The sequence below is a fragment of the Cloeon dipterum genome, chromosome 4 (genome assembly GCF_949628265.1).
Source record: "Cloeon dipterum chromosome 4, ieCloDipt1.1, whole genome shotgun sequence".
Taxonomy (NCBI): domain Eukaryota; kingdom Metazoa; phylum Arthropoda; class Insecta; order Ephemeroptera; family Baetidae; genus Cloeon; species Cloeon dipterum.
In genome coordinates this window covers 9,461,100-9,486,556 of record NC_088789.1, presented here as the reverse complement: position 1 = coordinate 9,486,556, position 25,457 = coordinate 9,461,100, and the positions used below count along the sequence as shown (strand labels likewise).

The window sequence follows — 25,457 nt, the reverse complement described above, 5'->3', positions numbered from 1 at the left end:
ATTGGCAAAGTCAAGCCAGAAGCCAGCCAAGAGGCAGCCTCTCAGCTTTTTTCCGGCGAGCAATTTGATAATCTTATTTTAATAAAGGCGCAAACACGCGCGATAAAAGTTAATGGACAATGAATGAGTTGGCAAAAGAACACGCCAGTGAAAAGGGCTGCGCCGCTGGCCGGGTTTGTATAATGCGTTTCGTGCGCAGTTTTGTTTGGCGCGGCGTACAACTTGTGCCAGAAGAATAGTAGAATTCAGTCGTCGAAAACGGGAAAGAAAAAAGTGAATATTGATTCTATATAAGATCGTTTGTTTGTCGTTGGAAAAGACACTTCCGAAAAAAGAAGGGAATTGCGTTCCTTGGAGAAAATATTTAAATATTAGCAGCTTTTATTATTTTTCCGTTCGGAAAGTGTAACTTTGGATTCTCCATAAATAAATACACATTGAAAATGTGTTTGAGCGAAAGATGCAATCTAAAATCTAACTACTGAGAGTTTCGTGCGCGAAAAAAATGCAGCAGCGCGTACGCGTATTTATCCATTTGATTTACGTATAAAAATGGAGCAACGGCGTCGTTGTTGGCACTCGGCGCCTCTCGTATAAATTATTTGCCTGATGTGTTGTTCTTGTTGTTTCGCCTTTTTACGGCATCTTGCTGTCCTAATCGTATAACCTCGCAATTTCAATTTTTAAAAAAATTCGGCACCGCTCTTATCAGCAATATTTATACAATATAGAAATCCCATGAGGCAATTAAATTTTATATCTTTTATTGTTTTATGATCGGAAATAAATATAATTATTGTTATTTCAATGGACTGGTGAAGTGAGAATATTATGTGTGAAATTTTAATCGAGTTTTGCTATCCCTGAATCGGATGTCTTGATATAATTCAAAACATAATACCTATACAGACGTTCATTTCAAGGAACAATATCCTACAGTTATTATTTATTATACTGTTTAATTTTTTTTAAATAATAATCTATTGTAAAATGTTAAAAACAAATTATAATGCTTAAAAAAGCAATTGACAAAAATTCAACACTGTTGCATAATTAAGTAATCCCACATATTAACAATTTGTATACATTTTTTACTTTAGATCAAGACGCACTTAAAATAAAAACAAGCCTTTGTGCGAAAATGAGACTTTAGTATTTAATTAGACTTAATATTCCAAGAAAGATTAAGATCCAGTGGACTGATTACAATCTTTTAAGAGAAATAATGAATGTATTTCTGCGGAAAGAAGAAAAGACGCTTGTTTTTATGAGCCAGAGATGTCCCAGACCTTTTTACCTTCCACTGGCCCATGTTGCTAGAAGGCTTATGAAAAATACGTTCTCTAGCTCCTTTGAGTCGCATTTCATATCCGAGTCTTAAGAGGGTAGTTTCTCACTTATTTATGACGTGGTTAAGGAACATCCCTCGAGCACTGGCCGTGCCCACTTTGCAGTGGCGAGCCCGCATTAAATATTTCAGTGGCGGCTCAGCAGCGACACGAAAAGTTCATTTCCGGACCAGTTCCATGACAGATTATTTCGCGTGCGTGCATGCTGCTAGAGCCGGCGGGGAACTGGGCGAACCGCCGGCAGTCAGGGAGGAGCTGCGCCTGGAATTAATTAAAAATTGCCGGTCCCGGCTTTGTTTTTACAGCTTAATTAGTGCCCGAAATTCACAATGAAATATGAGCTTTTAATTCAGCCGACGCAAGAAAGTGCGAAGAAACGTGGAGAGAACGAGAAAGGCTTTCTCCGAAAAAGGGGGACAATGGCGTGTGCGACTGAAAAAGCATCAGCGAGTAGACGACGACGCCGGCAAGGCAGTACTTTTCATTTGAAACAATAGACGCATGAAATAATAAAGAAAACGGGGAAGAATACGAGGAACGAGCAGGCGTCGCGAGGAGGAAGTCTCCGCCAGAGTTAGCTCACTTTATTTCCATCCTGTCGCACTCTGCTGCATTAGCTGCTGAGAGCGGATTATCGGTGGCAGACAGCAAAACTAGAATAAACATTTAATCTCACAGTCTTTGGCGAAACAAAAACCAGCCCCCAGATGCCTTTCTTTAGGGGCTTGAATTTCAGAACATTTGAAACAGGGCAGTGTTACAATGGTTTTCATAATGATGCTAAAAATCACGTTAATATAGAAAGAAAAACATCTCTCCGTTTTAAGTTATGCGACAAAAGAATAACTAAAATCCTGAATTCGAGATGGATAATCCCATATTTTTATATGTCCACCGCCATTAAAATGCAATTTTATTAAATAATAAAAAAAACAATTTCAGACTTATTTTCCAGTCGCCTGAAGGTTCGTGTTGCAGTGTACTGAGTGGATGCATAAGAGGTGGCAGAGCAGGGAGAACGCAGCACTCGCTGCTGTGTGTGCGGGTGGGTGCGAATCCTCCCTATTCGAGGGAGCTCATGCGAAAATAAAAGATACGCGCCATAAAATATCTGGTGAGCAAAAAATATAGCCGCCAGCTTTAATCGCGTGTTTTGTAAATAAAAATATTAGATCCAGGGCTTACACGCGCCTAGCGTGGAAAAACATCCACTTGCATGAGGCAGTTTTCGCAATATCGGAGAGGAACACACACGCACTAAAATAACAAGCGACATCCAGTCCATTCTATATGAGCTTGCGTATGCCTTCTGAATTGAAAGAAAATTCAAGTGAAAAAATTTGTTTCAAGTAAAATACATACCAATTTCCTCGCACTATATAAATATCAAGATAAAGGCAGTTTGAACCATTTCGGTTCGATTAATCGCAAATTTTGATTATCAAATTAGGTGTAGTGCTTGGACCTTGTTCAAGATAAGAAGACGTCAGTATAACACAGTTAAATAGTGCTCGTAACATGAGCCAAGCATAAGTATCTCTGACTAAGCCAACGAGAATGGAGCATTTGAAGGCATTGCTCTTTTTCAGCTTATTATCCGTTCCTTCGATTTTAGCGCAAATTCTGAGCTCACCATGTAACAATGAAGTGTTAGTTACCTTGTTAGAGGCCTCACAAGGGACTGAATGGGCTTTGCGGATGATCGACGCGACCAGCAAGTTCCCTGACGGAATACTAGTTGGAAATATAGACAGTATGGGACATTGGGACGAATGCCTGCAGGCGAGTAATACAGCTAATATTGAAGGAAAGTACTGCAAAGTCGTCGCTTCTTATCAAAACCCTGCAATATTCAGCGAGTAAATTAAGGAGCTTCAATTAACACTGAATTAAAAAATTTAAATGTCAGTTTAGAGTACAAAAGAATTGAGAGGTTCAGAAGCCCGAAGGCGGTCCCAGACGGAACGGCTCTAAATTTGAACTTTGCGTTGTGCCTGCCTAGATCATGCAACACTGATGACTTTGAGATTGTAGCAGGCCAATTATTACCCGTGCTGGGAAATTCCACACAGGTATCAGCTAAGGTGAATCCTAAAGAGTGCTTCACCTTGGACACAGTCACTCCTGAACTCGACGCCAGCACCATTACAGTTATCGTGGTGTTTGCACTTCTTATCGGTTTGAATTTTAAACGCTACTTGAGATGAAACTAAATCTTGCCTCAGCTTTAGTGGTTGCATCGACATTTTTGGAACATTTCAATAAGGGAGGAATGATCATTAAAGCTCTGAGCTTGAAGACAACCTACATAAATTTGGTCAGCGTTCGCGAGGGAGCTTTTGACTGCGTGAACGGAATGAAAGTTCTCAGTATGCTTTGGATTATGATGGGACACAGATATGAACTAGGCGTTCTCTCCACGCCAACTTCAAACAGATTGCTAGCATTAGACGTAATTAGCTATCACATATTATGCAATTTGTTTTGTTTTATCTTTTTATCTTGTTTAGCTGACACAAGAACCTTTGTATATGATGTTGGGGAATGCTTTCCTCTCGGTCGACTCCTTTTTTCTGATTGGTGGTTTTTTACTGGCATATGGATTCTTCAGAGATGTGAAAAGAGGAAACAAGTTTGACGCTTTTAAGTTCTACATATACCGCTACATAAGGTTTTAACAAGAAATTATTATTAGACTTATACTTTAAAATATTTTAATATAGGCTTACAGTTCCGATGAGTGTGATGGTAATTTTCTACGTCACGATTCTACGATTTATGGGCGCAGGACCTGCATGGTACCCAACCATAGGTTCTAGATTCATTCAGTCTTGCGAAACGCACTGGTGGGCAGCTGTTTTTTATGTTAATAACTATATAGGCCCTATGACAGTAAGTTTTTTTTCAAATTTACTATGTAATAATAAAAATTTCATATTTTAATAGCAATGCGTAGAGCAAACCTGGTACACCTCGGTGGACATGCAGTTGGCTTGGCTGTCTCCTCTGCTCCTACTGCCCATGCACTACGCACCAAAAGCTGGCAAACAATTAGCTTTTCTCGTGGTTTTACTCTCGTGTGCCATACCAGCTGTCCTTACATACCTTAACAATTACCCTTGGTCTGTTAACCTCATAAATGCCGAGTAAGCATGAAAGGAGTTACTAGTATTTTGAGCTCAAATTGACTTAAAATAAATATTTTCAGCTACTACGACGTGCTTGCTTACACTTTCGAAGTTTACTTGGCAACGCATTCACGAGCATCACCATATATTTGGGGAATTATACTTGGATACATTATGGCCAATAACCCACAAAAAATCTACTTAAATTGGGTATATATGCATTTTTTCTGCAGATTAACAGCACCTAACTTCTCAAAATTTTAGAAAACTGTAGCTCTAGGTTGGTTGCTTAGCGCAGGAACGTCCGTAACTGTCCTTTTCTCGCTCTCCATTACTTATCAATATGGTGAGTGAATATTAAAATTAGAGTATTGTCAACTCAGTATTGGGGTTTGAGCAGACTATGTTTACGAGCCCATCGGTGCGACGTTTTATGGTGGACTGCACCGACTTGCGTGGGCCATCGGCCTCTCTTGGATTATTTTCGCTTGCACCAAAGGAATAGGTGGCCCCGTTAACGCTATTCTCTCGTGGAGGATCTTCAGCATTCTCAGTCCGCTGATTTACGGCGTTTACTTGGTCCACTTTATGATCATTGGCGTACAAGTTGGAGCCAAGAAGCAGCCCGATTATGCTAGCCATTACGATGTGGTTCGTTCAACTATGAAATTATGCGTGTAGAAGCAGCATAAGAAGAATATTTTTCAGATTCACAACTTTCTTGGGGACATTCCATTTTCCTTTACCGGTGGCTGTGCAATTTATTTCTTGGTCGAGGCCCCTTTGATGGTGTTTTTGAAGGCCGTTTTCAAGAAGCAACGCCCAGCTGGTAAACTCGATAAAATTTTAATTTTTAGAACGATTAATTTACAAGATATTTAATCTTGACAGGAAGAGGGTAAAGTTTGAGATGCAGTGCGCCATCCATTTGTGATTAGATATTAATGCAAAGCTGAGCAGAACAGAGAGAGCTAATAACAAAATTCAACCATACGGAAATAAAGCAATTACTTCCACTTTCTTAAGCTGCGCGCTCTTGATTGAACGACGACTCACTGCACATAATACATACTAGAGTAATGCTGTTTACCCAACGCGTCTCCGTTTGCTGCCGCCGAGACTTATTACGAGAATTACATCCGATATGAGACCCTTGTGTGCTCCGGGGAGAATCCGCGAGCTGATTCACCTCTCGACGTAGGAAAGACAGGCGCGGTGCTTGTCGGATTTGACGTTTTGGTGCAGGCGCCTGCTTCCCGATTTTAATTCCATGCCTACTTAGTTAGACTAATGAATTGCAGAGGGTTGTCTGAAACTCAATCAGCTGGTAAGGCAGTGCGTGTAATTCAGCTGCACGGTGGAGGCTTAGTTGGTTAAGCCGTGCTGAAACACGGCGCCAATTTAAGCGCGCACATCCAGGTGTTGTCACACGTTCGCATCTGCAATTAGATTATGTTCGTTAGAAGAAATGCCTGCGTGCTGCTCATAAATTCAATTTGTGCCATTTGTAAAGGCTCTGCGTCAAACCAACTTGATTCAGCGAGGATTTCAATTCATTTTCCATCCTTTTTTCTGAAATATTGAAAATATGTTTATATTAAATCTGAATTGAATTCAATAGCCAACAATATCACACATATCACTTATGGAAAATAAAATAACATCACCGATTTATTAATTAATTGATTAAGGGTGTTAATTGAAGTGAGAATAAAGTGCAATGACCAATTAATGACATACCGGAACAGCCGTAAAGCCCTCTTGAGGGGGAAGACATGACATGACAACCCAATGAGAAGATTAGTTATTAAGTTATGATAGACATAAAAGATTGATTGAAAAAATATCGTTCATATATGTGGCCGAGTATAACGAGATTTCGTCTCGTTTCTCTTTTTGCTTGAGTTCAGTAATGAATACAGCTGATAGTTTGAACGACCGGTATTTTATCTATTTTACAGCAAAAACTGCAGCGTGACTTCTATTTTACAGGTGAAATGCTGTTGATGAGTCCAGAGTGGCTGGAAAAGTGATATTCTAGTTTCTAGTACGAGAACGTGCAAGATAATTTTATTTCCTTTAAATTGCACTCATAGCTGCCCATCATTAATCAAATCGCGCTGAGAAATGAGTTTTTTTTAATCCTATTTACTTATTTTTTTCTTAATTTCTCTGATTTAAAAATCATAGTTCAGTCCACGAACAGGCATCCACTATCAGGTTTTCAATAACTCCAAAATGAGATAAAAAATTTCAATGTATGAATCAGTATATCGGAGAATCCATTCTTTTGCGGCCGATTGGGATTACCGCCAATTAAATAGCGGGTCTTATCTGGCCTCTGTTGATATTTATAGATCAAATAAAGCTTAAAATACAGATAAAAATAATTAATTTTGTTTGTTTTATCTGCCCGGCCGTATATTCTATCTAGGATTTATTTTTAAACTTGTTATTTTGTTTTAACTTTATATCATTTATCAAATTAGTTGCAAAACAGTATAACTGGCAGAAATAAAAATTCAAAGTTTCATCACGTGCTCTGATGTTGCTCGAGCAGCAAGAAAGTAATGTAGAGAACAAAACTCGACAACGCTGAATTTCTGCAAAATAAACACTCTCTACTGTCGGTCTGTCTGCGCACACACATAAATGATGCATGTATATAGGTTTGCGGAAACGGACGTATATGCACACATAACTACCCACAACAGGCAACCCTTTTGAATATTGATGCTTTCGGCGGCAACTTTTTGTTTGATTGCGCGAGGCTAATTTAAATAGGGGCGCTCATTAGGGGCCGCGTACTTTTTGTTTCCGCGCTTGTCTGCTGCTGTTGAACTTCTTAATTGCGGACTCGTCTCTTCTACTCTCGAAAGAAACATGTGTTCAAACACGCGCGCCCTCTCACCACCAGCGAGCTGACGCCGTGATTGCTGCTATGAAGCAATTAAAACAACCGCACCACTTGCTTTCTTTAAGGCATTCTGCCGGGCGGCTTCGTTTGATGGTAAGACAATATTTGTCAGACATGCAAGCAAATGCTGGTTCCCGAGGCAACGTTCTTTGAGCAATTAAGATTTGAATGGAGTTGGGATTCAATTGCTATTTTTTGCAATTAGAATTACGCCTCGCAAGAATTCGTTGGAATTGATTGTTTGATTTAACGTACATTAAAAATAGCATCACAGCACCCCTTGCTCGACCTCCCTTGTTGAAAAATTCAGGATTCAGTTTGTTTCATTTACGGCAGAACAGCGGATGGAAGTTGAATAATTTGTTTTGTACATGGTAATGTTAACTGCGAATTTTTCAAAAGCAGAGAGGCACGTTGTTCCAAATTGCGTAACACATCTATGTTGTAAAATAATGAATTGGCAATGTTACCTCTTTATTCTGCTGTTGTATCATGAAAAACCTTATTGATGGAGGGCTCCTATGATTATATTGTACACAATTAAAAGCGAACATCCCGCGGCTAAAACCATAACTGCGATGGTTGGTTTGTCGATAATATCATTATTAAAATAAAATATCATATCCGAGCGAAGGGTGTTTGTCGAATAATTGCAATTTCATGAAAGCGCTATCTGTGTAGGCGGTCACTGTTTCGCGCGGACAAATGATGAAAACTCATCGGCCATGCGCGCGTTATTGCAGAATTCAAATGAGTCGGCCGACAATGCAAATTACTCTGGCAGAAATTGCTAATACGCGGCGCGCGGCTTTTGCATCAGCGGCCATCCAGCATTATGGAATATTAAATTTGTCCGGCGCGAGCGTTTAATTTCTGCTTTTGCCGTGCACAACCAACATGGACTGACGGAACACACAATTTGCGGCCGGCGGCTGTTTTTATTGAAATGCCGCATGTGTGACGTGAGCGTATTTTTTGCGCCCCCGTCGGTGCAGCATATGGTGCATGCAGTCGCACGAAAATAATTCGTCCAATCGGTGAGTGCTCATTTTTACCAACCCTATGCATTAATTTCAGCAAGCAAGAATTAATTAAACAAAAAAAAGGGTAGTAAATAAATGTGCATTTTAACAAAATGGGGTTTTGAAGGGCTTTGAAAGTAAACAGTTTCTTCAAAAGGACTACTTATCAAACATATCTATTTTGTAGGCAGAACAAATTTAGGAATTTCGGACCAAAACAATCAGTATTCAAATTGGGGTCATTTTCAGGGAAGGAAAATGTTTTTATTTTATTTCATGGCGCTGGACAAATGTTTCTAGTGATTCCAAGGAAAAATTAAAACGTTATAATCACGTATCTTTTTGTTACACATGCGATTTTCTTTAATATGCCAGACTTTAAAAAATGATTTTTTTTAACTCTTCTTTAGATAAAAATGTTTAGGATGTAGGTTGGAGAAAATTAATTCCTAGTTAAATATTTACCGTATGGAAAAAATTTGACAGGTCTAGGGTAAAATCAGGTTTGAATGCTAAACTTGTAAATCCATGCCCACAATTTGGCGACAAAGTTAAATATTTTCGGTATTTTCTTGTCAGGTGTCTTTTTTAAAGGTTGCGCGGCAATGTTATGCTCTAAAAATTGTGGTAACCGTATCAAATTCCGACTGAGAAGATCTGTGAGCGCGAGATTATTCTTTTGGAATAATAAGTGAAAATGAAATCAATATCAAATGGAACAATGGGTGCTGAGGCCAGTGCTGTGACGTGCCGGCGAGTGATTTAAGCCTACAGTGCGTCCGCATAATCCCACTGCTTCCCTCTCTCATGTCCGTTCAGGTCCCTTTCATTATCAACTGCTCATTGTTTTAGATCGCTCTCTTTCTGAATGCCGCACCCACTGACTGCTGAGTCGGCAAAACTTTTGGCAAAACTCGGCTTTAAGCCTCTGCGAAGGCTGCCGGAGTTTTTGCCAGCCGCTTAAAATCTCGACAGCGGCGGTCCGGTATTTTGCCAAACAGGCCGAGCGAATCGAGCCCGGAAAGCCGTGCTTTAGAAAAAGATGCCAACCGCACCCCACAGAAGCGCGCCGTCGCTTTTCACTCTGCAGCCAACTGACTCGTGCGTTTCAAATATTCATAAACTCTCGTGCCGAAAATGAATGGATCTTCTACACTCGGATCAGTACACTAATTAGTTTTTTTTCCTCTCCCGCGCTTTTCGCCAAGTCAAACACGAGTGAAATTTTCATAGGGTTTCGCTTTCTCTCCGCAAAGAGCAGCTTGGCCTCGGGGACTCTCCTGACGGATGTATATTTAATAGGGGCAGGCTCGCAGGCCGCACTTAAAATTCCATTCATCAACTTGTTAACTAGCAAAGATGTCACTTTGATGCAGATAAAAAGTCGGTCGCACACAACTTGCTCGGCTGCTGAAAACTTTTGCTTCGTTCCAACAGCTCACAGTTAGTTCCCCTCGTGCTGTTTACCCTGCCTAAAACATCGCTCACCTAAGAAAAGGAGTCCTACACAGGTGTGTGAGACACTGAGCAGCCGAGGAAAGTATAAAGTTTTTTTAAGACTTCATCATTTTAATAAATTTGAAAGAAATTTTATCACCATAAAAGCATTGTTTTAAAATCATAAGGATTCTCAGTAATGCATAATTTACCATCTGTAATTTTTATGTGTCTCGTAGATCTGTGTCTTTTTGGTAGTATAGAAAAAACCACCTATTTTTTTAAATGTTTGAAATAATGCAACTCCATTAAATTAGTAAATATATTTTATAGTATATTCATCATCTGTTGGGTTGATTTCTTCATTCATCATGTTAGTCATCATTAGTAAAATTAATGGATCAGGGGATACAATCATGATGGGTGATTTTAAAAATAAAAGAATTTGAAACAAAAGTGAAAACTATTTATAGTAAATGCGTGTTTCACAAGCATACCTTCCAGAATTTTGTTTTAAAAATAAACATTTTCGTACATAGATAAATCAGCTCTAGCCTCGATACTCATAACAGTTCAAAAGTGGCTCTGATGAAAATTGCTGATGCAAGAAAGACGATTGACAAGATATTTTGAATACGTCTACCTAGATTACAAAATGAGTCAATCAAACACTGCGTTTATTTGATAATGGTTGTGAAAAGGTCATTCAAAAAGAGCATGAAATGTTTTATTTTGCTTCGATTAGGGCCTTCAGTAAAAACGATTTTTTTTGTTCAGGTTGAAGAAGTTTTTTGGGGGGATTTAATTTTTGGCTCCATTTCATTTATACTTTTGCAAACGAGGTTATTGAAAGTCCCCGTAAGATACTGCCATATATTTACTCGTGTACAGCACACAATGCTAACTTCGGCACAGAAAAAAATTCATTATCCCACCAGCTGTAGAGCAAACAGCGTGGTTGAAAAGCGGCGGGTGCAGAATTCTCCAAGCAAAAAGGTCCGAAACTGACAAAAAGCGGTTGGGGCACGTGCAATTGTTTCCATTTTAATCGAATAGGGCTAATATTTGAGCTGCCTGGGGGCGCAAGACTGAATAGACCGGCCGCATTGGGTGTTTGCTTTGGCAGCAGTGCAGCACTGCCAGAGAAAGCTGTTTGATATCGTTTCGTGTATGTGTGAGCTGTGTTTGCCTAGCATAAGAAAGGGAAAAGTCAGCAGCTTCCATCTTACTGTAGCTTTGCTTTGCTTGGCAGGCAATCATTTGGCTCGGCATCTTTTATTTATACGACTGACGTCCTATTTGCGCTGAATAATTACGCGCGGCATTTACCATACTCGGTCTGCACCGACGACAGAGGAAGCTACGGCGGATGTGCTGCAAACACAATTAGAAACACTCGTCGAGTCGTGAGTCTGCCTTGACGATGGTACAGATTGCTTTTGCTTCTGGCTGCCAGAAGAAGAAAGAATAAGTCGCTGGAGAGTGTCGAGAGAGCAATTCGTATGTCTGTCTCCAGGCTCTCGCTCTTAATTGCGATCACTCACTCTACGCGCGGCTGTGTTAGAGAGCTTCTTGTTTGCTTAATTGTCGAACAGGAAGCAGGGACATTCTAAGTGCAATCAATCTCAAATCTAGTTCGAAAGCTTATAATCACAGCCTGCCTTAACATTTACTTACTTCTAAGAATATAATGTTTAAAGAGAAACAAAATGGAAACAAATTCATAGTTTGATGTTAAAATATCTTGGGAAAAATATCATTTAATCTAGAAATTTTATTTTCCCGTTAAACATCTTGAACATCATAATTTGACTCAACCAAAAGAAAATGAAAATAATTTTTAGTTGTAAAATTATTTCATTTCAATATGAAAACATTATGCGATATGAAATATTTGAGTTTATTTTCGAAGTATTGTTGATATTGTGATAAGTTTTTCTATTTAGTGTCTAACTATTCGTTGAACGCTGTTGTAACATTTCGGATTCTGCATAATTTGGCAAACAAGAGGGGAATTTGCGGTAGGCATGCATGAACGACGGTTGTTGCAAAATTAATTCCATCATTCATTCTCATTAATTTTACGAGTGTCACCGGCACACGCCACACAGAAGTTAATTGACAGATATGCATAATTAACACACTCGAGCCAAAATTACACGCATAGTTGCGCGCAGCCCTCTCATGGTCATAAATAATACGGAGGTATGACAAACACCAGCAGGGCTAGAATAATGCAGACACTGGGCCCGAACGTCCAGCCTCATCCACCATTCAGCTAAATTCATTTGCAACAGTTGACAGCAAGCTTTAACAAGGGCAAGCTTCAATTTAGTTAATTTATTTACTAAATCAAAATATTTTATCCTAACCTTTTATTTCATGGTGATACTTAACTATAGAAATTAGATATAATTTAATAGAAATTTAATAACAGATAGATGCGGGGACATTCAACGATGAACGAGAAAACATACATAATCATCATCCTCTAGGCATTTCACACTATAGTACTAAGCTATAATTTTTATCTTGAATCGTTGGTTGTAAGATAAATTATTATTTCTTACAATTACGAAAGTTTCAAAAATAAAATATGATCACATATAAAGGAATGAAAAACAAAAGAAAAATCTATAAATGACGATTTGCCAAAACAATAATTGTGATTTGCTTTTCCAACAACTATTATTTTTCAGGACGTAGCTGCAGTTTAATTTGATAACACTGCTTGCTTTAGGATCAGCTAAAGAAAAAATGTTTATTATTTTCACGTTTACCGTTCACACGTGCTTTCCTGGCGCTCTTTCATTCAACGCACTGACGACCCAATGAAACCAGACGCACACCTCCCGCTTGAGCACCACTAAATTGAATTCCACGATGGCTGACCTCTTTGTTGGCGCAACTTCTCTCTGAAGAGGCGATTTACACTGATTTTCCCGCTTTAGCTCTGGCTGCAAGCAGAAAGCGAGGGAGTATGAGACGAGCTCATACTGGAGCTACACTCTTAAGCTTAGCAGTTATGCAACTTGGCTTCGCAATTTCGCCGAGCGGATTGCATAAACTCCGGCGTTCCAGGCGTTGGCGCTTGCTGCTCTGGCGCCTCAAGAAAACAGCTTGAGTCGAGAGATTACAAACGTCGGAGACCAAGAACGTACCAAAGTATGCGTATTTGTCTGGCGCACGTCAAAGTTTTGCTTACCTGCGCCTTCTTTTTTAAATAAGTATCTCAGCAACACCATAACTGGGGCTTCTACGAGGTAGTAGAGAATGCACGACGCGGCAAAGATAAAGGGGATATCTCCGAAGAAAGCGTGCACCTGCAAGGAAAAGTTATGATTGCTTTTAAACCTCTGTATTTGAATTCCTCAGATGTAGAGCTATTATTATGTAGGTGAAGATTAAGTTTCGTGATAGGTTTTCAAGAATTTTGATATTTGTTGCAGAAAAAAATAACCACATATATACCTCATAATCTTAAAACAAAACTCAAAACAAACTTACAAAATTAATGTAAAAAATTTCATTTAAAAATTAACCTACCAGTTAGTTCACAAATATTTAAGTTTAAACTAATTTTTCAATTAATTAAGAACGTACCGTGTCGAAGTTAGAAGCATAGTTTGGCACTTTTCTACTGCCAGCCAGAGCTGTAATCACGACTAAGTGGGTCAAGTAGGCTGAGTATGTCAGTGCGCTGAGAGGCTGAAAGTGTCTCCACGAGAGGATCGCGTTGACTGGCCCTCCAAGCCCGTTAGCGCAGGCAAAAACAATCCAGGCAAGGCCCAAGGACCACCCTAATTTGTGCAAGCCGGCGTAAAAACCGGCGGCGATCGGGTCGGGCACGTAATCTAACAATGGACGCATGTTAATAGAGTCGTAAGGCAAAAAGTGGTTACATGCAAAATCAGACCTTCCTTGAACGAAATCACGACCGTGAAAATCACTGATAAGCATGCTCCAGTGCTGAATGTCCAGCCCAGTAAAGCGATTTTCTGTAATAATATTGGATTGATTAGTCTTAAAAAAATCTGAACTCAACTCTTCAACTCCTTCAATGTTTTAGGACTGGTAATGTGTTCATAACAAGAGAATGCATTTAAAGCAGCAATCTGTATTTGGGAGAATTCATTTTTTTCTTTTTGATTGATTGAAATAATCAAATACGTACTACAAGTAAAAAATTGTTAAAATGGTCTTATTTAATTGGAATTAAATAAAACTGATGCGACTAATGATCTATAAATATTTTTTGTTTTTAAAATGTGTCTCACCTTTGAGATGCCAATACTCTTTGCGGTGTGCTCTTGCATGAAGAAAGCCAAAATAACTCCAACCAAATAGGGAGTTGCTCTTGTGTGCGTTGGTAGACCTATATCTCTAACGTATTCCAAGGGATTAAAGTAGTCGCTGAGGATATCTACCCCCCAAGGATAGTTATTTAAGTAGGTTATCACACCAGGCAGGATGCAGGACAAGGCCAGCAGGAGAAATGCTAGCTGCAGACCCGCCCTCGGTGAATACAGGAGCGGTAAAAGAAGCAACGGCGATAACAAGGCCAATTGCATGTCCACCGATGTGTACCATGACTGCTCCACGCATTGCTAATAACATCAAAAGAAGTTAAAACAACAATTTTATACATAAAAGAGCGTGGAATTTTTATTTTAAAGAACACCATTAAATTTGAGAACTTAGGGGTGGAAATGCGCTGAATTTTACAATTGAAAAAAATGTATTTTTACCAAATCAAGGTCTGGAACCATAGCCACATGGGTTTTAGAAATTTATTCACAAGTGTCATTCGCTTAAATAGTTCAATCAAAAGTTAGGAATAGAGGGCGAAATATTAATAAACAGAAAAATTGCAACTAGTTTGAGTGGAGGAATATATATATTTTTTAATTTGGGAGATAAGCTAATGTAGTTTGTGTAAGTCAAAAATTTAATCTTCCTTTTCTCTTCCTCCTCATCACCTTATCTTCCTTTAAATTTTAAATAATGTGGAAAATCTTGGATAATTCCCCTAAAATATTTGTTTTGACTTATACGAAGCTTCCTAAAATAAATAAATAAATAAATAAAAACTTAATATTGTCACCAAATTTCGAGTTAAATTGAAACAAATTTATTGAATGGTCACTTCAAGATATTTATCTATTAGTACACCTACCTTGTCTATTCCAATGTAGTTATTTACATAAGCGAGCACCTGCCACCAATTCTGCTGACAAGTGCTGATCATTCGCTGGCCCATTAATGTGTACCAGTAGGGACCGTTTCCGAGGTGATTAAGCACGGTTAGATAGAAGGCGACCATCACGGCTAGTGGCACCGTCAGCCTGGAACATTAATGAGAGGTTTTTCGTTGACCAGACAACTCCAATTATTACCGTCTCACCTGAGGTAGCGATATAAATAGAACTTGAGGACATCAAAGGACTGTCGGCGGGCCGCAGCGAAGAAGCTGCGCGCCAGCAAGAAGCCGCCTATGAAGAAGAAAGAGTCGACGGACAAGTATGCGTTGCTGATGATCGTAAACATTGTTTGTCGCAAATACTGATTGAGGATGGAGACGTAAGTTTTTCAGAAGTCTGGATAATTGAATAGAGACTTACTGGGATAACTTGGAGTGGATTAGCGTTACCAAATAAGGCCATCGACTGGTATTTGTGCCCCAGCACAACCCACAGCATGCTAAGAACTTTGAGTCCGTTTATACATCCTAGCGACCCTGTCTTTGTATTTAGTAGCTGGCGAGTTGTGGTCACTGCACTCAGAGATTTCATCAATTTGTTCCCCCTACCAAAAATGTCCGCAATGGTGACGACCAAAAGCACAACTAGACGTTAAAAATTATAAAGCATTAATTCTAATTAAAATGAACTAAACGCTACTTCATTTATACTAATTTTATGTAACGATGTATCAAACACATAATCATTGAACACCTGATCTTGTTCTCTGTAGGAAATAATTGTGAATAAATAAATCACAGAAAGAATTATGAACCCCAACACATTTGTAAATGTAGATTTTGTGGAGAATGGTGGGAAAAGTATCATATTTAGAAAATTTCATTTAATGTTCAACAAAATAACTATTTTAAGAGAAGCAATCAAGAGTTGTAAAAATTGATACCTTCGATTGTAGGCTTTGCACATATAATTGCATTTAATAAATTATTAATTTATTCAAAAAGAATTTAGTTTGCTGTTGTTAAAAGATGATTCATTATAAATAAACTTAAATTGGTGTTTGATTGGATTATTGAACCAAAATAATAAAACAAACTAATGAATAATATACTTGATTTTAAATTTACGAGCCATCGTTGGAAAATACGATATTTGTATTCTGATCTTATCTTACTGAATATAAATCCAGATGTGGCCAAAAACACGATCGACCACGTTTCTAAAGGAGGCGATGCAGTTTCCAATGTGAAGCACTCTTCTTCTTTGACACGTGCAACAACTGGTAAGCCGGGTGTTAAGAAGAGGAAAAGCCCAGAAACCAAAATGGATACGTCGATAGGCTTGCAACTCGCTGGGACGCAAATTGAAGCTTTCAATGCAACAGCGCTCTCAGAAACAGCAACTCTTGGGTCTGCTCGCGGCAAATGATGAATTTCGTTACTAAAATAGAATCGTTGAAACCTTTCTTCATTTCATAGAACCGTAAAATTATGGTGGGAAATTTTTAAGCAATATTTTTAGTAAACTTTTGTGCTCGTGAATCAGTTTAAAGGGTGCTCCAAGATATAAAGTACTTGTGGGGCTTTGGAACCATTTTTAAGGGTGGCAATGGTCTTTTATTAAACCAATTTTACTCTCTAATAGTTAAATGTTTGCAACGCTACACTAAGAAAATAAAAAGCGAAAAAAGCATAAAAAATAATAATGAAGCACTTCTTTCAAAATTATTTGTGATCTGTTTAAAACGTAGCATATTAATAGACAGAAAATTTGAAGATTTAGATCTTGCTTTATGAGCTTCTTTGGCGGCAAACCAGTTTGTCTTTAGAATACCTGCTGGTCAGATTGGTGAGACCGACGAGCGTGACTCTACAGAATTGTCCTTTGATCATCTCGTCGTTGCTGCTCACTGATAAGCACTCGCCCCAGTGGCCAAATAGGTCCCAGTTGCCGTAGTATATGCCGTCCGGAAACTTGGTGGTCGCGTCGATCATCCGCAAAGCCCAGGGAGACCTTTGCAAAAGGGCTTCCTCTATTGTGCGGATCACATCATTTGCGCATTGAAGGTTGACCTCTTGTGCAGGAAGCCACGGAATGGCTACGACAAAAATGAGAAGCTTCAAGAGCAGCATCGTGTTTTTTCGTTTCTATCGTCTTGCTTAAAAATCTCTCTAATGAATACCACTTTTCATAATATTTCTTTACTGATTAGATTTCGGACAATTATCAGAGCTGCCGAATGCTGGGATTCACATCGATCCCAGCCCATCAGATTACGTAATGTGTAAATTTATATTATCTCATACTCAACCAACCTCTTGAAAACAATTTCAGTATGAGGGATTTCTGATACTGTGCTTTTTAGGATGATTAGCTGCTCATTATTAGACACGTTTCAATTTTAACACCTAGTAGGAAAATCGAGAAAAAAATAAGAGAAATTCACGGTGAATTGGAAATGATTCAAATTTTTCGATAATAAAGAGAAAAATTGTAAAAATAGTCAATGTAGGCACATTTAAAATTTACAATGTTTTCCACAATTAAAATGCAAACCAGTTAATAACAATATATTTTTATAATAATTATAGGCGTTGGAAATGGAAATTGCATTGAATCACAATCACGATCAAACGCAACAATTTGTAGAGTATATAGAGCGTCGTTAATCACCAGAGGCAAGAGTCACTGAGATTATTAATCCAAATGCGCACACTCATTCACTTGGAGCACTTTCTGGGCGTCGCGCGCGTGGCAAATATGACATGCCCATGCACACACAGAGCTGTAATCATTAATACAATTAAAGCGAGTGTAGAGGCGAGAGCAGCAAGGGTACTTGTAATTTGATTTATCGAGCAATGCATGCATGGCGTGCGCGCCATCCGAATGCCGATGTGACACGTCGAGATAAATTTAAGTGAATTAATTCGCCTGATGCATGTTTTAATGAAGCCTTAATCACCGAGAGCCAGCGGCCTCACGCGTGCCAATAGCCCACAAAAGTAATTACGGCCTTGTTTTATGCAAATTGACTCGCCAACACACAACGCCACTAGCAGGAATTTCCGCACTTTTTGCTGCAACTTGCCTGCCGAGCTTTGCCCCTTACGATCAACAAACAAAGGGTTGCTGCAAGTCTTGGAAGCAGGATATTATTTAATTATATCTTTTTGCTCTTTTCATCCCTGTCCGAGGACCGGGAAGGGCGCACACTGCACTAGCACGAATGCTTAAACCCGTTCCCGATAACACCGCGAACGGATAACATGGGCGCACCAGGCCGCACAGGGACCCAGCCCACTATTCCTGTAGATGCAAGTAGAATATGCATAGTTTCAAAGAATAAATAGCAAGAAAAATGCAAAAAATACTCTAGCTAGAGAATAATTATATCTCGCGCCACTGTTCATCTTTGGGCAGTAATAAACATGACAGAAGATTTCAAACTAAAAGATAAATTAAAAAGTCAATACCGTCATTATTTATTACCTTGTTTGTGCAATTTCTCTCTTTCTTGTACAATTTCATTAAACATCCTAGCAAATTAATTTTTCACATACACAGTCTAGTCTTTGCATCTCATTACAAAATAAATTAATTTTTCAAGATATTAAAACGTCTGTAATAATATCCAAATAAAAGGCTCTTAGCATGATTTTAAAAAGTTAATTGATTTAAAATTGTGAGATCATTTCTCTTTGGTTACTTAAATTGGTCGGCTGTAATCGTTTTTTAAATTATTCAACCAAATTTTCCAAGTTAAGCAATAAGAAAGACTTTTGAATGTAGTCATATTTAAGATAAATTCTTCCGCATAATTCGTAGGAAGAAATTTCATGAAATCCGAATCCAATATCTAATCCACGCTTAACCAATGAAGCAGATAAACGATATGCCACCCGCTTAGCAAATGTGTTCACCGGCACAGTTTCCAGCCATGGATGCGTAAAATTAAACATGCGTTTTCCGGTCGTCTTTGTTTAACGGATCCGTGACTGATTTACCCCCAGGGGCAAAACCTTTCAAAATACCTCTCTTCGCACACTGGAAAGCAATTTACATTTTTATTCGACAGTGAAAGTAAACAATAAATTAACAAAATTGTGAACCGAGCCGGCAGATTCTCCTCTTTTATGTTATAACATTCAGGCGAAATATCAGCGGGAGACAGGGCAATTAGTCTGCTCCGGATTGGCTGTCCAGATGAGCGAGTGCAAACATTCCGCAGATTGATTGCGACGAGGTCTGTCGGTCTCTCGCGGGTCGTCGGGCGAACGACAGACGGAGCACGAGATGGAAATCAATCGATCAATGTGCAATCACTGGACACCGGCGGCAGCATTGGCAGCGGCTGCACTCGATTGGCTTCATGCTAGCTGCTTTATTCGAATTGATTTACATATACGACCGTTTATGCCGGCCGCACGAATCCAATAGTCGCGCCGGAACAGCACACTCGCCGACCGACCGCGCTTCTCTCTGGTCAGCCATCGCCTGTTTTTTTTCTATTAATGCATCAGGCGCTTTTTATGTTAATGAGGCGTCGCCCTCTGCGAGACCAGGACACACACACACATGCACACATGGCCTTATGAATTTTTCAGCAGTTTTTTCGGCATGCAGATGAGCCGACGTGGGAGAGAGAAAAGTGGAAATGTGCAAAATTTATTGCTTCCTCTCTCTTCTGGAAAATGAAAAATGTGTGCCTCTTGCCGCTGGTCGCAATGAGTATACCGCATTTCGGTCCTTTTTAACAGGCAAAAGCCCATATTTAATATTGTTGACAGAGTCAAAATCAAGGAGAGCATAGATGAAGCACATTTGTAATGAATAATAAAGTATTATTGCCATACTTTTTAACTGCCTTTTTAAATTTTACGTCAGTTTATTTTTATTTAATTTAATGTGGATAAAACGTTCTCCTAATTGATTGGTTCGCAAATGAGATTGTCTTTTTAATCAAATCAAATCGCATTCAGTGCATTAGATTTTATCAGCTAGGATGCTATTAGGAAAATGAATAGAGTTGAATAATTTTGTAGAGAGAGGAGGGAAAGCTGCAAATGAATGGGCAAAAAAGAATTGCACTCGCTACTGTTCCATTTCGCCGGCAGTCTCATTATTGCTTATCTCGACCTAAATCTTGCGCCTCCCCTTTTAATAAAACGCTGCTGGACACTTAAGAGATTCCTTCTCATTCGTCCTGTATAAACGGCATAAATCGAGTCGCCTGCAGATTAAGCACTGCAAAAGCAATCTGCAGGGCTATGTATGCGACCCTCTATTAAGTCGAGAATGCACTCCTGGGCTCATAAATTTCGGTTTCCCGCTGTAAAAGCCATCGCTGCCGACAGCAGATTAAAATTAATTGCTGATCGTTTCAACATCAGCATGCAGTTTATTGCTTGACAGCGCTGGATTATTATTTTTCCCATTCTTGTCCTTGATTATTCTTTATATAGCTGTTAGTATAGGGTCAAACATGTATGTATTCGGCTTTTTTACTTGATTTTTCGGGTTTGGATTAGATGGAAATTTAGGCGGCAAAATTGTTAGCCTGTGTATATGGTGTGGTATGGTAACCAGGAATATTCATGCCCCATTCATTTAAAAAAGATGCTGCTTGTGAAATGTAAGAGGAAAACATTCAACTAATTTGAGACCGATTTTCAAAGAAATTTTTGTGTTCGAGCTGTTAGAGGGGATTTTAGTTGTTTTAGATGGCTTATTATACATCGTATAGAAATGGTCTTATTCATCTTATATCCGCATATGTGCCTTGCTTTAGATGGACTCTATTTCTGAAATATATTTTTATATTAATTTGAAGAGTATTAATTTGGTATTCCAACACCATTTTTCCGCTAGGAAAATCAAATTTTAAAGTGTAAAATTACACAAATTTCGCAAGTTTATGTTTGCAAAACCGTTCTACAATCCGATTTAAATAAATCAATTTGCAAAGTTTTAAAATTTTCCATTTGAAGCTTGGAGATACGCATTTTTTTGGCACGTTTTAAACAGAAAGTTTGAAAGATAATTCATGAATAAAAATAAAATCATACATAGCATTACATTGACAAGACTTAACTGAGGGAGGTAAGAGTGATATATATGACACAATTTCTGGCAAACGCAGTGTTAAAACTTGGATGAAAAACCGAACGCAAATTTCGTTTGTTTGAACGCATACATTTGATTTCTTCAGCAGAGAATGCTTATGCATCTCCATTTGATTTTCTATAGATTTTAAAGAAGAAACCTAAGTACGAAAGTTTTTCAAACACATTTCTAGCTAAACCACCGATTTCAAATCGCAGCGTCGGCAGGAATCATCAGAGCGAAAATCTAATCAATTATTCAGACGAACCACTGCATATTCAGAATAATTGATTGCAATGATGTCACCCCAGCAGCCCGTCCGACGGCCGCGCGTAACGAAGTTGTTGTTTTCATTAGAAATCAAAGGCGAGACGTTTCATTCATGGTAATGAGGCGAGCGAGCGAGCGCGCGTCAGCATGACTCAATCCCATCGCCGAAAGTAAGCGAGTGCGTGTATCTACTCAGCCAAATGGCAGCAGAGACATCCTAACCTCATTTACAACCCCTCGCGTCGCAACCCCCAAAGGCACGCGCTCGCGTCGCGAAGGGGATGATGATTTTCCCCATCTCACGAGGGGGTGAGGCGTGTTATTATGCAGAGTGACACACATATCGCGAGAGCAAATAAACAAACTGCTCGTCGCTGGCAATTGAGAGCAGTCGACCTTGCCGAAATGAGAGTGCTGCTGCTTTGTGTGTGAGCGAGAGAGAGAGAGAAAGAGAGAGAGGACGCCTGCTGCCGTATCAAAGGCAGGAAATTGATATTTTAATCGGTCGACCGTCAAGATTGCCACGAGGACGAGGACGGAAATTTAAAATTGCCCCAGCGTGTTATCCATTTTTTGCTTGCTTGGAAAAGTGAGCATGCCTGCTAAATTTGAAATGGAAGTGTTTTGGACAGTCGCGAAAATTTATCCGATTTCCCCAACAGGAAATTTTTGAGCAAAACAGCTTTTTGTGTACCATGGCTCTTACTCCGCAGATGACATGTTTGTGTGTGTTTGTCAAAATAAATATTTGTCCCTGCACATGTCTAAAAATATATTTCTCCGGAATTTGCTTTTTGGTTGAGGAAAGTATCGCAAGTTAAAATGTTATTTAAACTTTTTGGATCTGGAAAAACTCACATTATATCCAAACCATTAGCATTTTTTACAGTCCGTAAATCATGACTCGGGGTAAAATTTCATAAAAAAAACAACTGCTATGAAATGAACTAAAAATTTATCAACCGTCAAATTTGGCAAGAAGACTCAGTGCTCATTATTAGAGTTGCAGGAGTGCAATAAAACGGAACATATTTCAGCATCATATCATACTGTTCTCGGCCTGAGAGCAGCAGAACAATAAAAAGCGGGCGTACCAAGGACGAGCGAGGGTAGCGAGAAGAAACGCGCGCATTTTTCATATTTTCTTGGCATTAGCAGAGAGCATTTCCCCCTCACAAGTGGTCATTAAGAATTACTTATTAGGAGAAAAAAGTGGTGGCGCCCACTTTGTTGTGTTGTTTGCAGGAAAATGCTTACTGCACATAAGATTAATGTTCTTTCTTCGGAAAAGCAACAACAGCGCGTTCAAAGGCCGAAAAAGGATCAACGTCAATCCAGCCTACTTTCCAGTGTTATTTTGTGCCCTAATTGAACAAAATGCTTGTTATCATAGAAAAAACAAAGCAATTTTATTGCAATCCAAAAATTATCACTTGCATTTTTACTATTGAAAATTTATTTATATTTTGTAAGAAGGTTTAATGATATTTTGTTTCTGACTGCTGTAGAAGATTCAGAGCAATCTAGGTAAACACAGATTGTTATCAAACGGTCAAAAACGATCTGCATTCATTTTGGAGCTTTTAACTAAAAGGGAATATTGCAAACTATTATCAAATATAGTTTAGAGTTTTTGTTTTGTTTTGAATTGTATATTGTAATCTATAAAACAGCTAAGAAGCAACGCTAGATTTGTTTCTTGTAAATTGTACACTGTTTTAGTATGTTAATAAATTCTATCTATCTAAATTATAAATCAAATCTCTTACAAATTATCTTGTTAAATTTATGATTAGCCCCATCTCAAACCCTCTTGTCCGCGTCTTGATTTGGAAGTGTGCAAATCAGGGCAGTGCGAGTCAGCAAGTATGTCGTGAAGAGCAAACCTGTCGCAAAGTGGCAATATGCGAGAAACACTCACTTGGCCCCTGTTCTGTACAATGCATGCAATGTATAATTGCGCGCGTGCTCAAATCTGTGCGCGAGCGAGAAGTGCGGCGCGCTCGCTGGGTGCGGTTTTACTTGCCGCTTTCAAATTGCACAAACTAGGCAGTTGTTCGCAGTTAAGAGTTGATGGCCTAGTGCCAGAACAGGGCTAGGGAATAGATGGCAGGCTGCTGTGGTGCGCGTATGTAATTCTATCTTTATACGAAACACAACGCGCACTCTGCGACGCGGGGGCGAAACGGGGTGGGTCTGCAGACGTGGAGGCGCACTCGCTCAGGGGCTGCCAGACACGGCTTTAATTATGTTCAGCAGAGATGAAACATTCCTCCGCGAATGGGATCGATCACACGGGCAGCACAATGCCTAAAGAAATAAGCAGCTGTTTGCCTCTTGTCTTTCAGCGCATAGGATTGGAGACTTTATAGCTGAAAGATGAAAGTGGCATTTTGAAACTGATAATCATCTTTACCATCAACAATCACTAATTAAAACAAAATATTTTCCGAACGAATTATTTTAATTGCAATGAGAAATAAAAAAGTGATCAATCATGAAAAATTAATTTCTTATCATGAAGATAATCAATGATATTAATCTAAAAGGATTATTACCTGTTCATGATCATTCTTGTTTTAGTGTTTAGCAAACAGTAAACAGCAAAATGAAATTCATGGTGAGCAGACAGAGGTTTTCGATGAGTTGCAAATTCATCAAGATATGATATCAGTGCATGAGTATGAAAATTTAAGTATAAATACGTCCAGTTGAAGTTGATAAGTTTAAACTGATCACACAGCTCAAGATGATTAAACTGCTTGTGTTAGCTGCTCTCGCGTCAACTGCTTATGGGGTAAAGTTGTTTTCTAAATTTGAGTGTGCATGTAGTTAATTTTTATTCACTCCCCGTTGTAGGCTGCTGTGCCCAGTAGTCGGATTTTTGGTGGCGAACTTGTGCAACCGGGCCAGTTTGGATTTCAAGCATCCTTAGAGCATGGGATGTACTTTTGCACTGGTGTATTGATATCTCCGAGTACTGTCATCACGTCAGCATCATGTCTTCAATACTCGTGAGACGGCCTTTTTTATTAATTTTGAATTTGGCTATGAAAAAATTATATAGCAATGAACCGTTGCGGATTACAATCGGTGCTGTTAACTTCCAAAACGTCGAAGCAGAAGGAGCTGAATTGAGATACGCTCAACGCCATCAGATTTTGTACCATGAAGCGTATAATCCCGATCCCGAGACCATTGAAAACAATGTTGCCTTGGTTCAGATTGATCCACCAATCAAACACAACAGTACGTGTCATTTTGTTCATTCTAATTCAAATAATAAATCCATCCGTATTTCAGAGTTTAAGCCTGTCCAACTTCCCGCAAAATCCATGATCAATGAATTCCTCAACACAACTCAAGTAACAATAATGGGATGGGATCAAACATTCTCAGGTAATTCATGAAAAATTGCTTTATTTTGGGCTTAAAGGATATGGATGTCGAAAAATTTAATTATAATTGATCAGCAAAACAATTAGAAAAAACAGGCCCCTTGATAAAATATTTCAAAGAAGACTTTAAATCATTTATATATATATATATATATATATATATATATATATATATATATATATATATATATATATATATATGACTTCCCCATACGTAGATTTTTTATATTATACTGTAATTAAAACATAACTTTAAATTTTAAAGGAGGTCCATCTGATGACAATCTTTACTACGCGGAGACGTACACGTACAATTTCGAGGACTGTCTTTTCCTGTATGGAGCCTATCACTTGCACGAAACGCAGCTCTGTCTGGACAGAAGGCTTCCAACTCTGCCCACTCCGTGCTACGACGACTATGGAGGACCAATGTTGGCTCAGGATGAGGCGGGCCATTACATTCTCATCGGCACCCATTCTCATAAGGACAGATATGTCAACAACATCGGTTGCTTCGAGTCAACCATCCCCGTCGTTTACTCTCGAGTCGCTGCGTTCCTTGATTGGATCGAAATAAATGTACCTGATGTCACAATTAAACCTTAAGATTAATAAAATATATACCCAAAA

General features: G+C 38.9%; 3 protein-coding genes across 3 annotated transcripts; 2 read left to right on the top strand and 1 right to left on the bottom strand.

Moving 5' to 3' along the window:
• Nucleotides 1-2,868: 2,868 nt before the first annotated feature.
• On the top strand, nt 2,869-6,159 carry LOC135944328 (nose resistant to fluoxetine protein 6-like). Its single transcript, XM_065491177.1, has 11 exons — nt 2,869-3,208; nt 3,259-3,527; nt 3,575-3,801; nt 3,860-4,020; nt 4,073-4,241; nt 4,296-4,495; nt 4,558-4,687; nt 4,742-4,823; nt 4,878-5,128; nt 5,186-5,306; nt 5,369-6,159. Exons 1-11 carry the CDS (start codon nt 2,907-2,909, stop codon nt 5,377-5,379), a joined length of 1,923 nt encoding a protein of 640 aa, XP_065347249.1. The 5' UTR covers nt 2,869-2,906; the 3' UTR covers nt 5,380-6,159.
• Nucleotides 6,160-11,714: 5,555 nt separating this feature from the next.
• LOC135944283 (nose resistant to fluoxetine protein 6-like) lies at nt 11,715-17,302 on the bottom strand. Its single transcript, XM_065491123.1, has 10 exons — nt 16,888-17,302; nt 16,229-16,494; nt 15,475-15,698; nt 15,258-15,415; nt 15,030-15,198; nt 14,131-14,460; nt 13,770-13,851; nt 13,457-13,707; nt 13,059-13,176; nt 11,715-12,810 (listed from the first exon to the last, which is right to left on the bottom strand). Exons 1-10 carry the CDS (start codon nt 17,184-17,186, stop codon nt 12,782-12,784), a joined length of 1,926 nt encoding a protein of 641 aa, XP_065347195.1. The 5' UTR covers nt 17,187-17,302; the 3' UTR covers nt 11,715-12,781.
• Nucleotides 17,303-24,122: 6,820 nt separating this feature from the next.
• LOC135943070 (collagenase-like) lies at nt 24,123-25,457 on the top strand. Its single transcript, XM_065489469.1, has 5 exons — nt 24,123-24,226; nt 24,289-24,443; nt 24,497-24,678; nt 24,733-24,828; nt 25,093-25,457. The coding sequence occupies exons 1-5, from the start codon at nt 24,179-24,181 to the stop codon at nt 25,431-25,433; spliced, it is 822 nt and encodes a 273-aa protein (XP_065345541.1). The 5' UTR covers nt 24,123-24,178; the 3' UTR covers nt 25,434-25,457.

Coding starts and splice junctions, on each gene's coding strand:
- LOC135944328 (XM_065491177.1), top strand. CDS start 2,907: ATGGAGCATTTGAAGGCATTGCTCTTTTTCAGCTTATTATCCGTTCCT. Junction 3,528..3,574: donor GGTGTTTGCACTTCTTATCG/GTTTGAATTTTA, acceptor ATCTTGCCTCAG/CTTTAGTGGTTGCATCGACA. Junction 3,802..3,859: donor ACAGATTGCTAGCATTAGAC/GTAATTAGCTAT, acceptor TATCTTGTTTAG/CTGACACAAGAACCTTTGTA.
- LOC135944283 (XM_065491123.1), bottom strand. CDS start 17,186: ATGCTGCTCTTGAAGCTTCTCATTTTTGTCGTAGCCATTCCGTGGCTT. Junction 13,852..14,130: donor AGAGTATTGGCATCTCAAAG/GTGAGACACATT, acceptor ATATTATTACAG/AAAATCGCTTTACTGGGCTG. Junction 13,708..13,769: donor CGTGATTTCGTTCAAGGAAG/GTCTGATTTTGC, acceptor GTCCATTGTTAG/ATTACGTGCCCGACCCGATC.
- LOC135943070 (XM_065489469.1), top strand. CDS start 24,179: ATGATTAAACTGCTTGTGTTAGCTGCTCTCGCGTCAACTGCTTATGGG. Junction 24,679..24,732: donor TCCACCAATCAAACACAACA/GTACGTGTCATT, acceptor TCCGTATTTCAG/AGTTTAAGCCTGTCCAACTT. Junction 24,829..25,092: donor ATGGGATCAAACATTCTCAG/GTAATTCATGAA, acceptor TAAATTTTAAAG/GAGGTCCATCTGATGACAAT.